Raw genomic sequence first — 18,220 nt, forward strand, 5'->3', positions numbered from 1 at the left:
GAGGGGTGTTTGGCAGACCCAAAGGTAAATAAGTCCAATTTGGGACGGGAAGGGGAAGAATGGGAAAAGGGGCTCTGCTTGCAAACAAGCGATGATATTTTTATTCCCAAACCTAAGCAGAACGTTAGAGCAAAGGAAGAAAAAATTAAGAAATACAGTTCTATCAAAAAAATTCAAGAAAAATATGGTGTTACCCAGAGAAAGATTAGAAATTGTCGTATAAATAAAATCCATAGGAAGGAGCTAAGTGAGGAAGAGTTGATTGAACTTGAAGGAAGGTCCTTGTCTGATTCGGATCTCCAAGAACGTTGGCAGAGGCAAAAGTTGGAAGCGAGGAAAACTTTACAAATTGGTAGAGAGCTAGGTATTCAGTTTAAAGGCTCAGAGGAGGCGTTGGTTAAGGAAATTTCATCTGGGGACGATCTTGAAGCAGAGTCCCAATCCATGTCCATTGATTTCTAGAAAGCAGCAGAGGGGGAGGTTCCAAGATGCGGATTCTGTCTTGGAATATAAGAGGTTTGGATTCTAATGTGAAAATCTCTGAGCTTATGAAGCTTATTCGGATTTATAGAATTGAGATGGTATTGTTACAAGAGACTAAGAAGGAAGATTTAAAGGATACTGAAATTAGTAGTTTTTGGTGTAATGATGACTTTGAATTTAGATTCTCGAAAGAAATGGGAAAATCTGGGGGTATTCTGTCTGTTTGGGATAAAAGTAGATTTCAGATCCTGGATAGCTTAATTACAGATAGATTTATTTTAATAGAAGGGAAGTATACTCCTCATGATTTGACATTGTCTTAGTTGCTGAAACAAAATCTGAGTTGAATAGTAGACTGGCTACCTGGAAGACTGCTTTGGAAGAAAAAGGTTTAAGGATCAATATTGAAAAGACAGAGTATTTATGTTCAAACTTCAATGGGAACCAAAACGATGAAGATGTAGAAGTATGCATAGAAGGACACGTTCTCCCCTCAAAGGATTGTTTCAAGTACCTAGGGTCTATGATACATAAAGATGGGGGTGTAGATGATGACGTAACACACCGTATAAAGGCGGGATGGCTAAAGTAGAGGGCCGCTACTGGAGTTCTGTGTGACAAGAAGGTCCCTCTAAAACTTAAGGGAAAATTTTATAGAATGGCAATAAGACCAGCGCTGTTGTATGGATCAGAATGTTGGGCAACCAAGAAGGATCACGTAAGGAGGATTGAGGCCGCAGAAATGAGAATGCTTCGATGGACATGTGGTAAGACTCTGAGGGATATGACGACAAACTCTGCTATTAGGATGTCCTTGGGGGTGGTGTCTGTTTCCGAAAAATTGAGGGAGGGAAGACTACGGTGGTTTGGGCATGTCCTTAGGCGACTACCGTCGGATGCGGTAAGGAGGGTAGAGTCGATTACAGTCGACAGTGCCAGAAGGAAAGGACGACCAAGGCGAAAGTGGGAAGACTGCTTGAGATCTGATTTGAGGGATTTAGCCCTTACCGAAGACATGACCTCTGATAGGAAAATATGGAGGCTAAAGACTAGGGTAGTCGAGTAGTGTGGGTCACATCTATAGGGTGTATCATCTCTGTCTTCTTTTAATGTCTTTGTAGTATTTTCCATGACTTATACTTTTTATACGTTTCTGTTATTGGTATTTATGAAGGATTAGAACTGGGCTTGCTAACGTTGACTTCTGTGTATCATTCTCTTCATGTTTCCTCTTTTAAATTTAGCCGGATCTTATCTTATGTTTATGTCTATATGCAGAGATTCTTTCGCAGGGATTATTATGCAGGGATTAATTCCCGTTACAGACGCACATATGATTTTAATGACTGCATATGAATACTGTTTAGCTATGTATTTATGTATTTATTTATACATGCATTGCATTTTATCTAAATTTTTAATTTTCTGACTGCCGGAGGTCTTCCACGGAAGTTACTCTCAACCTGGCGTTGGGGGTAGCCTACTACCCTACCTCCCCCTTACCCCATACATATGGGAATTGGGTTTTGTTGTTGTTGTTGTTGTTGAACGTTTATGCTCCTTGTGAAGTATCTGAACAAGTCATAGTATGGAATGCAATTGTGGAAGTTAGGAGGAAAAATAAGAATAGATGGTTCATGGCAGGTGATTTCAATGCAATAAGAAGTAACAGCGAGAGAAGCGGGTGTTCTTACAGACAAACGGAGATTTTAGAGTTCAATTCGTTCATAGAGGCTTGTAATCTATTTGACATGCCTTTATCGGGGAGAAAATTTATGTGGTTTAGACCAGGAAATAGAAAGAGTCGTTTAGATAGAATTTTTGTTGAGGGTGAATGGTTTAATGAAAATAGTGATGTAACTCTTTTTGGTTTACCGAGAACAGTTTCGGATCATATCCCTATATTATTAGGGAAGGAAGTGGTGGATTGGGGGCCTAGACTGTTTAAACTGATTAATTGTTGGTTAAATCAGGAGAGTTGTATTGAGATTATTAAGAAGACATTGTAGCATGAAAAAGAAGATGTTGTAGATTTAAGCGTGAAATTAAGAAGGGTGAAAGGAGCACTTCAGAAATGGAATTTACAGAACTATTGGAATGTTGATATTGAAGCAAAAAGAATGGAGAAGAGGATTAATGAGTTAGATATAAAGAGTGATGCTGATGGGTTAGATGTCCGAGAAAGAGAGGAACAACTGAGTTGTACAAGGAGGCTATGGGATATATTGAAGGAAAATGAGGATATATGGCGCCAGAAATCAAGATCGAACTAGCTGAAACTGGGAGATAAAAACACCGCATTTTTCCATAGAGTAATTAAGATTCGGAGTAAAAAGTGTTTGATATTGGGAGCTAATTTGGGAGAGGTCGATGAAGTTGAGCCTGACAAACTTAGAGCTAAGGTTTTTAATTTCTTTAGTAACCACTTTCGACGCAAGGAAATGGAGTGGAAGACGGAGATCAATCTGCCGTTCAAACAATTATCAAGGGCGGATGTAGAAGGGCTGGAAGTGAATTTTTCCATTGAAAAAGTAAAGGATGTTGTGTGGAGTTGTGGGGAGGACAAAGCTCCGGGTCTGGATGTTTCAATACAATATGTTTTAAGAAAGCATGGGAGTGGGTAAAAGCAGATTTGATGAAGACCATGGATAACTTCTATAGGAATGGAAAATTGGGTAAGAATGTCAATTCATCTTTTTTAGCATTGATTCCAAAGGTGGCTAATCCGACTGAATTTTCGGAATATAGACCGATCTCGTTGGTGAGCAGTTTGTACAAAATAATTGCTAAAGTGTTAGCAAGGAGATTAAGAGCTGTGATTGGAAAAGTGATTAGTGAGACTCAATGTGCATTTATAGCAGGTAGGCAGATTTTCGATGGAATTTTAGTGGCAAATGAAGTCATTCACTCATTGAATATAGAGATGGGAGGGATAGGTGGTTTGATATTAAAACTAGATTTTGCAAAGGCGTATGATTGTGTTTATTGGGAGTTTTTAGACTCTGTTTAGCATAATATGGGTTTTGGAAGCACATGGAGACGTTGGATTTGGGAATGTATTTCGATAGTTAGAGTTTCTGTTCTTCTAAACGGGTCTCCTACAAAAGAATTTAAAATACACAGAGGTTTAAGGCAGGGAGATTCATTGTCCCTCTTTTTATTTATAATGATGACTGAGGCTCTTCATCTCTTGCTAGAAGGAGTTATTCGCAAAGGATACATTGATGGTATTGAGAATGTGGCACCAAACATAAGTATTTCTCATTTGCAATTCGCAGATGATACGATATTATTCATTCGTCCAGATCAAAGAATTTGGTCAATGTTAAAAGAATCTTGAGATGCTTTGAATTGGGTTCGGGTTTAAGCATTAATTTTAGGAAGTCGTGCTTAGCAGGGGTGAAGATTGAAGAAGATAAATTAAAACAGCTAGCTCGTTTGGGTGGTTGTTCTGTGTGTGCATTGCCGTTTAAATATTTGGGAATTCCATTAGGTGCATATCCCATAAGAATTTCAACTTGGGAACCTGTTATTGAAAAGTTTAAAGCTAAATTGTTGGGATGGAAAAGAAGGACGCTATCTTTTGCTGGGCGAGTGGTTCTTATTAATTCAGTGTTGTCATTATTGTCGTTGTATTATATGTCGATTTTTCTAATTCCAATAGCGGTTGTATCAAAAATTGATAAGATTAGAAGAGGTTTTTTGTGGGGTTATGATGGAAACAGAAATAGATTGCCAAGGGTGAGTTTGGGTAGATTGTGCTATCCGAAAAAGAAAGGTGGGGCTGGAATAATCAATCTAAAGGCAAAGAATATGGCGCTGCTTGCTAAGTGGGGTTGGAGATTTGCAACTGAAAGAGGGGCATTATGGAGGTCAGTAATTAGTCACAATTATGGCTCAGGTTATCTGCCTTGGTTTGTTAATCTTGAAGATACCAAGAAAGCTTCGATAACATGGAGAGGGATCGTGAATAATTTGTCTAGTGAAAGTACAGCTAAATGGATGAGTGGGGAATCATTCAGGTGAGTAGTGGGTGATGGGAAATCAGTTTTATTTTGGGAGGATGTGTGGCTTGGGGAAAGCGCTTTAAGATCAAGATATCCTCGTATTTACAGGTTAGCGTTAAGGAAATATATTACGGTGTGTGATATGATTTCTGCAGGTGAATGGCAAAACTTAGATTTAGATTCAGCAGCTTTGTTTGAGCGACAATTGCTTGACAGAGAATTAACTACTGTTCGAATTATAAAATGTGAAGTGGATGATGTGAGTTTTAATTCATTTGTGGTTGATCGGATTGTATGGGGCATGAGACTGATGGCTTATTTAAGGTTAAGAAATTGATAGATTTGCTCCTTAGACGAGTATTTTGAAGATGTATGTTCGTTTAACTTTGATAAATATGGAGCCTAAAAGTTCCTCCGAAGGTGAAATATTTTTTATGGATGCTTAAACTGAACAGAGTTCCAACTAAGGTATTCCTCTTTAACAGAGGGATTAAGTTGTCTGATGCTCAACGATTGTGCCCATGGTGTGGAGATGTTGAAGAGGATGTGAATCATCTATTTGTGTCTGTATTTTATGGCTTGTTTTTGGAATGCTTTCTGCAGGTGGTAGCATATTCCAGGCTTTAATTTGCAGACAGTGGATGAAATTTTTGAGTTTTGTTTTCAATTTAGGTGGACAGAATCTATAGCATTGGCTTGGTTGTAAGCTTTGCAGCAGCGTTATGGAGTCTATGGTTGGCTAGGAATGATTTAGATTTTAAGAGTAAAAGCACGAAACTCAAAGATCTGCTTGTATATGTGAAGATGAGAGCTTATGCTTTATTGAAGGTGTTTAGTGTTAGATGAGAAACGTTGGTGGGATTGGCCAGGGGAGTCAGCCGGTTTATGTGTACAACAACGTCTCAAGTCTGTCTGGAAGCCGCCAGTGTCGGGTCAGATGAAGTTTAATGTGGATGGCTCAGCAACGAACAAGTTAGCAGGGAGTGGGGGAGTCTTGAGGACTGCAGAAGGTTATGTAGTCGCAATGTTTTTTGGGCCGGTAACAGAGATCAATCTAGATTTTGCAAAGCTTGTGGCTATCAAAATTGCATTAGATGTGTTTGTTGAATCATGTTGGTGTGGGAAGACTGGTTTGATTGTCGAATCTGATTCTAAGGTAGTACTGAACTGGATACAAAATGCCTTAGCTCGACCATGGAGGTGGGGGGTAATTTTTCAGGGAATTGATGTTAATGCAATGAAGATATCTGAGATAAAGTTTGCATTCTTGCCTAGGATTACTAATAATATGGCAGATTACCTGGCAAAGATGGGCTCGAAGAGAAAAGTTTTGTTCAAGGCAAGTTGGTGATATATAGAAAGGGAGTTATGCTAGCAATTTTATTTTGTACCTAGTTTGAATGTAATCTTGATCGAAATGGAGGTTTCTTAAGATTTTTTCTAATGTCGGTTTGGGGTTTTTTTTTGTGGAGACTGTTTTTGCTTTGGTTAGGTGGGGTAATTTAGGCTTAAGTTGTGCCTCATCTACATTTCGTGTAATTCACTCTTTGAGCTTTGGTGTTTTTCTCAATCTTGAGCAATCTTTTCCCCCATTTACGATTAGGGGGTTTTTAATGAGGCTCAAGATGGGGATATCCTATGAATTTTAATAAAATCTTCTGATTGTTGAGCAAAAAAACCAGTGTTATGGCACTATTTCCCGCACACATTTGAATTTCCGAAGCTTTTGCCCAACATTTAAGGAAAAAAATTAAAAGAACAAAAAGTTTATCTTTTTCTCCATTATTCTTCTCTCTCCTATCCTCCCTACTTACAAACCAGAGGAGCTGAAATCTTAAATTTTCTTTTCAAATACTTACAAACCAGTTTATTCCTTATATATTGCCAAATCAAACTTGTTTTGAATGTAGATTCGTATACACAATATTCGTGAATGTAGATTCATCTTTTGGTTGAGTTTTGAATTTCTTGATTTTTGGAAACCTTAATATTTATTGAAGTGCTGAAATAAGATGCCTATTGGAATGATCCCTGCAGTTTCGATTTCCCTGTATCACCATGTTAGTATAAGTTAAGATTTTTTAAACATTATTTTTTAATGTAAAATCATCTTTCGGTTGAGTTTTGAATTTCTTGATTTTAGGAAACCATAATATTTATGATGTTAGTTGAACAAAGATCTATGGAATTTACACTTCGTAGGCCCTTCTTGCAATGATTTGTAGGTTTAATGTTTGTTGCACATATAAGATATTTGTTTGTCCATACATTTTGATTGTCTTGTATCAGGATACTAATACTCAATTAGTTGCTTTAAGTTTTCGTTGGCTCCATATTAAGATTGCAGATTGTTTTGAATTTCTTTCCATGCTTAATTACACTTGAAGGAATGACTTTTTTTCGCAATGTTAAACTTTAGAAATGTATTTCATTAAGCTTGATTTACAGAGATGAATACCGCCTCTTTATATCACCTAGATAACAACCATAACAACCTGCAACAGCCTTCATAAAAACAATCAACAACCGTTTGTAACAGAAAACTCTCTGCTACTCACACAAAACCCTACTCACACACAATGCATGAGAAACGTTGCTAACATCACACACTCAACGTATTAACTAAGATTCTCTATGCTTTCTTGTTCTTCATTTGTTTCAGCATGGTTGAACATGAATTCTTTCTCGAAAAACTTGAAATGCTACCTTTGCCAAGGGCTTAGTGAAACCATCAGCAAGATGAAATCCAATAGGTACATAACTCACTCGAGCCTGACTTGTTGCAACCTTCTCCCTAACAAAATGAATATCAAGGTCAACATGCTTTGATTTTTCTTGATATACTGGATTACCATACATAGCAACTGCACTTGTATTATCACGCCAAATGATAGGGTCATGCATTGACTATAAACCAAGATCACGTAATAAAGCATCAATCCACGTTACTTCTTCAACAGCTTCTGCATCACTACGATATTATGCATCCATTGTTGAATGAAACATTGTTTTCTGTTTCTTTGAGGCCCATGTAACAAGAAAATTAACAAGGAATACACCATAACCAGAGATAGATTGTCTATCTCTAGCATCACTAGTCCAACCAGCATCAGAAAATGCTTTAACACTCAGTCTAGTATCCTCAACCGAGAAAACTAACTCATAATCTAAAGTACCAGCCAAATAGTGTAGAATACGTTTAACAACTAACAAATGCTCTTCACACGGTGTTTTCATGGATTGAGCCACCTTATTGACTGAAAAAGCAATGACAGTTTTCGAATTACAAACATATAGCAATGCACCAAATATGATTCGATATTCATGTGCATTAGACAACAAGACACCCCCTTGTCCTGGACCCTTCGAAGAAGCTACCATAGGAGTACACGTTGGAGTAGCTTTAAGCATATTTGTCTTCTCCAGTAAGTCAAGAACATATTTCCTCTTACTAAAGCTAACTTAGTACCATTTCTCTTAACCTCAATGCCCATGAAAAAAGAGTACCAAGATCTTTTAGTGAAAATTTCTTATTGAACATTGCACAACATCCTCACATCATCATTTGAGATCCCTGTAATCACTATGTCATGAACATACACTAGAATATAAGTATGAACCGTCCAAGACTCGAACAAATAAGGAAGCATCAGTACATGACTCTACAAACCCTAACACAAATAAACTACCTTTGAGCTTTTTATTCCAATTATGTGGAGCCTGTCGAAGGCCATACAACGCTTTTTGCAACTTACAAACTAATGGAGATCCATAAGAACTGACCTAGTCAAAACCTGGGGGCTCCTGCATATAAACATATTCTACCAAATCACCATTCAAGAAGGAATTATTAATGTCGATTTGTCGTAATGACTAGCCCTTAGCAACTGAAAATGTAAGAACAACATAAACAACTGGAAATTTGACAACCGGACTAAATGTATCTATGAAATCCTTACCAGGAAACTGTGAAAAACCCCTTTGCAACTAAACGAGCTTTATAACGGTGTATGGTACCATCATGATTCCTTTTAAGTTTAAATAGCCATTTTCACACAACAACACTCTTATCAGTTGGCAACTCAACCAGAATCCAGGTTTTATTATGAAGCAAAGCTGAGTATTCAACATTGACTGCTGCTGCCCACTTAGGTGACAATAAATCATCATGCACATTGGATGGTTTATTATCATCAAAGAAACTTGTGTATACCTTTGGCTTGTAAATACCACATTTACTGCGAGTTAATATATGATAGTGATTGCCAATTGGAACCTGCACAAAATTATTAGGCACAACATGTTCCTCTCGAAACGATGAAACAACCTGTGTTTCACTATTACACATTGGCATTTTTGACTCCTCAAAAGCATCACAAGAGGCAGCAGATCCAACTTCATGACTAAACACATCTTGAACCTCATGAGCAGAAGCATGTTGACTTCTTAACACCTCAGTAACCACATAACGTAGTCTATGAACATCCATCACAACATCAAGTTATTTGTTAGTCTGAACAGGAGACTTGCAGTGGTTGTCAGTACTCTTATCTACAAAGGAAAACTACCATTCATCAAACTTTACATGCCTTGAAACGTAAACTCATGTATTCGATCAAAGGCATAGAAATCCTTTATGCTAAAGAGCGAAACTCCAGCTTATGATCATTATATGTCATAGATAAGGAAAACGTGTACATCCATAAACTTTTAGAATGCCATAATCGGGTTTCTTATGAAATAATGACTCAAATGGGGAAAGCCTTTGTAGAACTTTCGTTGGCAACCTGTTAATTAGGAGCAAAGTCATCACTACTGCATAGGCCCAAAACTTAATTGACATGGAAGCTTGAACAAGAAGTGGAAGTGCTAGCTCGACAATTTGTCTATGCTTTCTTTCAAAAACACCGTTCTGCTCAGATGTGTGAAGACAAGTCAAGCAATGCAAAATACCAGCTGCAAGAAGAACATGAGATAGACTGTGAAACTCACCTCCTCAATCACTCTGTACAACTAGAATTTTCGAACCAAACTGAGAAGACACAAGTTACTGGAAAAACTGAAAAGAATGGGTTATTTGTGACTTATCTTTAAACAAATATAGCCACGTATGACGTGTGCATGCATCGACAAAACTTACATAATATCTATAATCATTTGAGACAATAGATGAAGGCCCCATAAGTCAGTATAAACCAATTGAAATGGGGAAATGTCAATCGTATCTCAAGCATTAAAAGGAAGCTTATGAGTTTTGCACATATGACAAGCAACACATTGTTCATTAAAATCCTTATCAACAACTACATTAAGTCATTTGAAAACTTACTCTAGGATCCCATGTGCAGGATGCCCTAGGCATCTACGCCAAAGTTCATGCAACTTATTCGAAGCAAGTACAAATAAACTTATGCCTGACTACTACAGCTAGCATAAGTATCCATTTGAAAGAAGCAAAGACCATATTGTTCTTCTCCTTGCAATAGAACTTCACCAGACTTCTCATCTCGAACACAACAACTCGTAGCACGAAACTCAAAATAGACACCGTTATCCCTAGCAAGCTTTGACACCGAAAGTAAATTCTTTGTTATCTTAGGCACATGCAATAAATCATTTAGCAACAAGGCTCGTTAATTTAACATATAGCTACCAATAGCATGAACAAGAAGTGACACACCATTACCAACAACTAATTTACCTGGACCAGAGAAATCACCCTTATGACCAACAGCTGATGCATCAGATTTCACATGGTGAGTTGCCCCATAATCAACCACCCATGGATCACGATGAGTTGTAGACAAATGAGCTTCAACATGCCCTTTAGCACAGTAGGAACATGTTTCACCACTTAATGACATTGCTTCAAGACTGATGTAGTTGACACTACCAGTGTTGTCTCGAGATGAACCGCGACCAGAAGCCCTACCAGAGAAAGTATGGTCAAAGCAATACCAACAATCAACCACCAAGTGTCCATTCTTGCCACACAACTGGCACTGAACCCTTGGCCAACCCTATCCTCGTCCTCCAGAACGAGCAGTAGAATAAGAATCCTGACGATAGACAAATCGATTGTAAGAGCTTGTCTCACCCAATTTGGAACCATAACTCATATGAGTTACATGAGAACTTATTGGAAGTTGGTCACCTTGAGTATCAAATCCAACAATCTGAGTCTCAGCATCGATCAACAACGATCATAGCTTATCAAGAGACAATGACTCCTTCATGGTGGTGATAAAGGCAACATACGACTGATATTCCCAAGAGATGCCCTTTAAAATACTTGCAACTTGCTTTGATGGGGAAATTGCACTGTCACATGATGGCAAAACATTACAGACCTCCTTGATTCGAGTAAGGTAGGTCCTCGTACTATCATCACCTTTATTGAGTGACTGAAGCTTATAATGAAGACCGATAATTGCCATTGTAAGATGATTTGCAAAAAACTGCAAAACCGTGTTCCAAAAAGCCACCGCTGTCTCCGCCCCAACAAATTGAGAAAGAAAATGGGGACTAATCGTCGAAAGCAACCACGAAGCAAGTTCACTATCTTGTGCCATAAAATCATCATACAAATCATTAGGCACATATGCACCATCCTCACCAACCACAAATACAGGCAGAGGTTACATCAAACCAGTTAACAAATGCTCAATCCGGTGACTACGAACAATAAGTAATACTTGTTGCTTCCAGAGTAATAAGTTAGACTTATCAAGGATGATATTCACATTTTAATTTGTAAAAGGATTTAGTAGACAAAGAATCCATCTCCTCCACGCAGACGACGCAACAAAGCAAAGTACACACCTCAAGAACTTAAAGTGAATGATTCCATAATGAGATACTAGCTTTTGAAGTAAACACAGAAACAAACATTAGAAATGTATTTCATTAAGCTTGATTTACAGAGATGGCATACCGCCTCTTTATATCACCTAGATAACAACCATAACAACCTGCAACAACTTTCATAACAACAATCAACAACCGTTTGTAACAGAAACTCTTTGCTACTCACACAAACCTTACTCACACGCAATGCATAATAAACGTTGCTAATAAACGTTTCTAACTTCACACACACTCAACATATTAACTAACAATCTTATAGTAAATGTTAGTGGCTGCAGGAATTGGAAATGGAATGGTTAAGTTTTTGCTGCGTACAGATGGTGAACCGTGCAGTGCTTCTAACGCCATTCTCACCGTTATTCGATGTTAATAAGGATGTCTATGGTATCATTGAGATTAACAAAAAATAGTATTTGAATGAAGCAATTCTTGGTTTAACATTTTACCCCTGGTAGGTTATAAACGTTCGCTTGATGTAGCTACTATTTCACAAGGAAAGACGATATTTTTTAGTGTGATCTTACATGGGGTACGTAATTTCTTCCCCTTTAGGTTGCATGTTTTGGAGTGTGTTTATTCTCTACCTTCCATGTAGATCTTTTCATAATAACTTTGGTGATGTATGGATTTGGTTTTGACTACTGGTCACAAACTTGAAAACTATTAAAGTTTTTTACATGGATTTTCTTTTATGTCAGGTCTGATAGCAGATATAGACATTGAATCCGAAAAATATAAATGGATGGGGAGTGCCCGTATTGATTTTTATGTATGTCCCCTTCTGGTTTATTGTTCTTCATCTATGCCATAGCTTTTGCACAACAATTAGGGCATAGTTTGTATGGATCAATAATATGATTAAGATTTTGTAATGGGAAGAGTCTGAGTTTCCTGTAAAAGAAAAATTAAGAGTAGCAGCTCCTCTGGTTTATAAGTAGGGTGGAGAGGAGAGAGAAGAAGAAAGGAGATGAAGATAAACATTTTGTTCTTTAATTTTTTCCTTAAATGTAGGAAAAACTTTGAATAAGTCGTATACATATAATTGGATAACATATAAATGATTTGAATAGGTCGTATAAAAGGAAAATTATAAATATATATTTTTAATAGTTTTGATAATTGTAAGATAATATATTTTTAGAATTTTCTTTAATATATTGAGAACACAAACATTATGTAGATAATACTGCTCGAATTCAATATCTTTAAGAAAATCAATATATTCTTTTACCATTAGTCCACTTGATTGGTTTTTTTAAAATTTTCAAAAACTTTTATTATGACAACATTATATCGTAGTTTTAAACACAAATTAGAATCTAATAAAATATTCACAATAATATATAATATATACATTATATTCCTCTTTCAGATGTTAATTTATTTAATAAAAATAAATAATAAAATATAATTTATAATAAATTTAGACTTATTTCTTTAATAGACTCGTCAAACATTAATTTCATTAATATATTTTATATTATGTACAATGATATATGTATAACATATGTCACAAATTTACTTTGTAATTTCGAATGAAAAACATACCGTAGAGAATAAATAAGGAAATATACCAGACTGCCTGTATAGTTCTTTATTGACCCGTGCAACAATTTGGATGAGAATGTCGTAGATGATAAATATAATCTTCGACCTAAATGAATACATTTAAATAATTGATATATAGTTAATGTTGATGCACGAATCAACTTATCTAAATAGTTAAAGAAATTGTTGTTGTTTCTAGAGGTCACATATTCCAGCACCAACGATTGCAGCAGAGTGATTAAATGTTTAAAATAGATTTACTTTGTAATCACCTTAGTTTAATAAAAAAAAGATTTATTTTTTTTATTTTATAATTGATTGTGAGCATCAACTATTTTTTTTATTAAGCTAAAGTGATTACAAAGTAATATATGCTTTAAATAGAAATTTTAAAAAAAATCAGGTTTGGGTAGAATCGGTTCAGGTAAAGGGTAAAAAAACTCTGAACCGACCCAAGGATAATAATGTAACTTCTTTAAAAAAAATTTATTATTTTAATTAGGTCCTTATTTTTTACTGGGTCGGGTCAGAGTCGGGTGGAGGATATATATTTTTTGGTCGGGTAGGGTCGGATGGAGGATATAAATTTTTTGGGTCGGGTTAGGTTCGGGTGGAAGATACCTATTTTCGGGTTAGGTTGATCAAAAACCCTACCTATTGACATCCCTAGTTCTAAATACTCTCAACCATTTGACAATTACCGCTCAATCACCATGCTATAGTTGCTGGTGCTCGAACCCGAGAGCTCTAAGAACAATAACAATTCCTTTAAAGATTGAGATAAGTTGGTTTGTACAATAAAGAAAATAAATCAGAATACAAACAAGAGGAAATTATGTATTTGTTATCTTAATATTAAGTCTAGGAATCTCTCAATCCCTTATATTTATGGATATAAAGAGTAGATGTAATATAAAAATCCTAAATAAAATATTGAAGAATTGATAATAATATACTATAGACATCCACGTAAACAAATATCATAATAAAATTATAAATTCTTTTAGATTTATTTTTCTTATATTTTATATTTTTCGTCTTAAATTTTATTCACTTAAAAATATTTATAATTTTATAGAAACTGCAAAAAAAAAATCTGATATTTGTTTGAAAAATTGACATTCTTTTTTCAAAGTATCTTAGCAGTCTAATGTAAGTGAGTGTACAGCTGATCATAACAGACTTGTAACTAAGTCATGCACGTGGCATTAGCTGAATGAATCAGTTGTTAGTTAGTTAGTAATGCAGTTAGAGTTAACTGCTTATATGATGTTCATGCTTGTGTATATAAACCAGTACATATCTCAGCAGTAAAAATATACAAGTTCTGCAGTATTTCAGTGTGCAAATTACCATTCCATCATGGTATCAATCGCCATAGATCTTGGGGTACTTTCTTTCGCTGCTTAAAGATCTTCTTGATGGAGTTCAACTCCAATACCAAATCATTCACTCACAAGAAAGTAAATACCGTTCTTGATGAGATGAATTTTCTCCTTTGGAAGCAGCACATTCTGCTCACCATTCGGTGCCACCGTTTGGAACGGTTTCTTACCGGTGTCGTGACAACTCCACTTGAAACAGTTGTTGATGATGATGTCATTACTCGAGTCAATGAAGCCTAGGAATATTTTGTTGCACAAGATAGTGCTCTCGCCTCATGGTTGTTATCAACCATTAACAATCATCTGCTTCCTCAATTTGTTGGGGTTGAAACTGCAACAGCCATATGGAACCCAGTTCTTCAATTTTTTGCCAATCGATCCACGACTACAGTAATGAGTCTTCATTACAAGCTTCAATCATTAAAAAAAGGAGTTGATAGTATGCGTACTTACCTTACTCGGGTAAAGGAGGCCTACGATGCCTTAGCTTCTTGTGGCAATGTTGTGCCTCAAGTCAAACACATATCAAGCATTTTGAAAGGTCTCCCTCAGGAATACCAACCCTTCATGGCATTTATAACCTCTATAAGGGAAACACTGTCCTTAGATAATATCTACACAATGCTTCATGATGTGGAGACTCAACTTGCAAGCTTTGATGACCAGCTGGAGACCTTACCTATGAGTGCCAACGTTGCCCAAGGGGAAAATCAAAATTCTGCAATATCGAGTTCAGGCTATGATCATCGACCTGGAACTCGAACTGGTGGCAGGGTTCATGGTAGGTCAAGACTGCATTGCCAGCTTTATGGGAAGATCGGCCATCTTGTCGATCGATCTGGCATAGATTCGATAAAAAAAATTCTTGTGTTACTACTGATCAAGGATCCAATCACTCGGATCGTAAGTCAGCTTCCTCTACTTACAATTCCACGTTGTCATCCTCTGATATTGGGTGCGAGTGTTGTGCAAAGCATAAGTCTAGTTTAACTATGGCTGGGCAACCACAAGCTCATGCATTTTCTATGTCTTCTGACCGTTGTATTGTAGATACTGGTGCCACGCACCATGTCACCTCAGACTCCAACAAAGTATTAAATGCCACTGAATTTCTTTGCCCAGGTAAACTGCTAGTTGGTAACGGTATGGCACTTGATGTAATTTCTACTGGTCACTCTCATGTTTGTGCTAATTCACGCATACTTTTGCTGAATAATTTGATGCTTGTTCCTCAAATAACCAAGAACCTACTGTCTGTGTTCAAGCTTGCTAGGGACAACAACGTATTACTAGAGTTTCATGTAAATAAGTGCTATGTCCGTGATGAGAAAACCAGAAATGTTCTACTTCAGGGTGAGGAGCATGAAGGCCTATACTCGTTTGCCATGAATAACAACTCCTTAATAGTGAATCTTGCTGAAGCCAACATTAGCTCAGTCTCTTCCTCTTTAGAAGATCTTTGGCACAGGAAACTTGATCACCCAACTGCTGAAACATTAGTGAAGATAGCTAAAGAAATAGGCATCAAAATACATTCTAATGTAAATAAGACCTGTGTAGCGTGTCATATGAGAAAAAGTCATAGACTGCCCTTTGTTGAATCCAATACATCAGTTGATTCTCCCTTCAATATTGTGTACTCTGATTTATGGGGGCCACCTTATGTGAAATCAAATGGATTTCACTTTTATGTTTTATTTGTAGATGATTTCACACGACATGCTTGTATATACTTGTTAAAAACGAAAGATGGAGTTGTGCTGGCATTTCGTATGTTTCAAAAACTCGTGGCAAATCAATTTGACAGCTCCATTAAAACCTTGCAGACTGGCTCGGAAGGTGAATTTCACACCCTATCACCTATGCTAGCCAGTGAAGGAATCTCACATCGATTAATATGCCCCCACATGTCTGAACAAAATGAGGTTGTCGAACATAAACATCGCCACGTTATTGAGCTAGCACTTGTTTTATTAGCTCAAGCATCTTTTCCAGTCCAATATTGGTCATATGATGTTGTTTCAGCATTCCACTTAATCAATTGCCTCCCTACTGTAGTACTACAAGGAGTATCTTCTTTCGAGAAACTTTATGGCAAGAAATCGGACTACACTATGATGAGGGTATTCGGCTGCCAATGCTTTCCCCATTTGAGACTATTTCAGAAGCACAAGCTCACTTTTAGATCTCAAGCCTGGACCTATCTAGGCATCAGTCCTCGACATAAAGGATTCCAATGCTTGGCTTCATATGGGAAAGTTTATATTTCTAGGCACGTTGTATTTAATGAGTTTATTTTCCCTTTTGCAGGACAATAAGCTTGTGAATCCTTGAAATCGCTTGAGTCTACAAAATCAGTACGTTGGTCCTCTCAACCGTTACGAGTTGTTGCTTGAAATATGCCATCCATTGTTAAACAACCTATTACAAATGATGGACTGAGTTCCGATTCAAGCGATGCTACAACAGGAAACGTTGGACCTCCAGACTCTAACGAAATCAATATTGGTACAAGTAACACTGAAGTCGACTATGCTCATGAAAGTACAAGTGCTGCTGCAGAATCTAGAAGTATCGCGCCAGTAATAGATGCGTGCAGCAGCCCTGCTGAACCCGATGCTGATTATCATCATCAAGACATTATTCCTGATTCCAGTGCTACGGGGGCCTTCATTACGTGTTCATCCCATGATGAAACGTAGCAGGTGTGGAATTTTTAAACCCAAAGTATTTTTTACTGCTGAAGAGGAGAATGTCCCAACTACAATAAATACAACACTAAAATCACAACATTGGTCTACTGTTTTACACGAAGAGTACAATGCCTTATGGAAGAATGGCACCTGGTCATTAATGAAACTCCCATAAGGAAGAACCACAGTCGGATGCAAATGGATATTTCGAATCAAAAGAAATTTGGATGGAACTGTACTTCGATATAAAGCCCCCGTTTAGTTGCTAAGGGGTTTTTTCAAACACCTGGTTTTGATTTTGGAGACACATTCAGTCCAGTAGTTTGTTTTTCTACATTCAACACTGTTCTATCAGTTGTTGTTTCTAAAGGCTGGGACCTTCGACACATTGATATAAACAATGTATTCCTTCATGGAGATTTAAATGAAAATATTTATATGCAGCAACCTCCTGGATTTGAGCAAGTTGATGAGAATGGCAAGCCTCTCGTGTGCAAGCTTCAATTGGCTTTGTACGGTCTTCGACAGGCACCTCGTAATTGGCATGTAAAACTCAAAGAAAGTCTGCTACAACTTGGGTTCACAGTGTCTCGAGCAGATCCTTCCTTGTTTATTAAACAATCAAGCAATGGATACATGTATGTACTAGTTTACGTAGACGATATAGTTATGACAGGGCAATCGTCTACACTAATTGAAGAGGTTGTATCACTACTACAAGCTCGTTTCTCTCTTAAGGATTTGGGGGACTTAATTTTTTTTTTGGGCATTGAGGTTCAGTGTATTGGTGGCTCGATCTTGTTGAGTCAAAATAAATACATCCTTGAGTTACTTGAGAAAGGGATGATGGCAGCTACAGAATGTGCTACACCTATGGTAGCTACGTGCAAACTTTCCAATGAAACAAGAAACTTGGTAAGCAATGCAAGTGATTACAGGAGTGTTGTAGGCTCATTATTGTATGCCTGTCACACGAGACCAGACATATCGTTTAGTGTAGCACAAGTTGCACAATACATGCACGCTCCACGTGAAGCTCACTTTGTTGTCGTTAAAAGAATACTTTGCTACCCTAAACTTTGGCCTAGTTTTTCACCTGTTGACAATGGACTAAATATAGTTGCCTTTGTCGATGCTGATTGGGGAGCTAGCGTTGATGATTGAAGATCCATAATTAGATATGGCGTGTTCTTGGGCAAATGCTTAGTTACATGGTGCTCAAAGAAATAAAAAATTG

General features: G+C 37.0%; 1 protein-coding gene across 1 annotated transcript; it reads left to right on the forward strand.

Moving 5' to 3' along the window:
• The first annotated feature begins 488 nt into the window (after nt 1-488).
• Nucleotides 489-2,756, forward strand: LOC120205506. Its single transcript, XM_039205357.1, has 3 exons — nt 489-693; nt 2,053-2,339; nt 2,493-2,756. Exons 1-3 carry the CDS (start codon nt 489-491, stop codon nt 2,754-2,756), a joined length of 756 nt encoding a protein of 251 aa, XP_039061288.1.
• Nucleotides 2,757-18,220: the final 15,464 nt, after the last annotated feature.

Source organism: Hibiscus syriacus, unplaced genomic scaffold (assembly GCF_006381635.1).
Source record: "Hibiscus syriacus cultivar Baekdansim isolate YM2019G1 unplaced genomic scaffold, ASM638163v2 tig00000452_pilon, whole genome shotgun sequence".
NCBI lineage: Eukaryota > Viridiplantae > Streptophyta > Magnoliopsida > Malvales > Malvaceae > Hibiscus > Hibiscus syriacus.

What these genes read in the sequence shown, in the direction of transcription:
- LOC120205506 (XM_039205357.1), top strand. Translation starts at nt 489, where the DNA reads ATGCGGATTCTGTCTTGGAATATAAGAGGTTTGGATTCTAATGTGAAA. An exon ending in AGAAATGGGAAAATCTGGGG is followed by an intron (nt 694 to 2,052) that starts GTATTCTGTCTG and finishes CTCCTTGTGAAG; the next exon opens with TATCTGAACAAGTCATAGTA. An exon ending in GGTTTAATGAAAATAGTGAT is followed by an intron (nt 2,340 to 2,492) that starts GTAACTCTTTTT and finishes AAGACATTGTAG; the next exon opens with CATGAAAAAGAAGATGTTGT.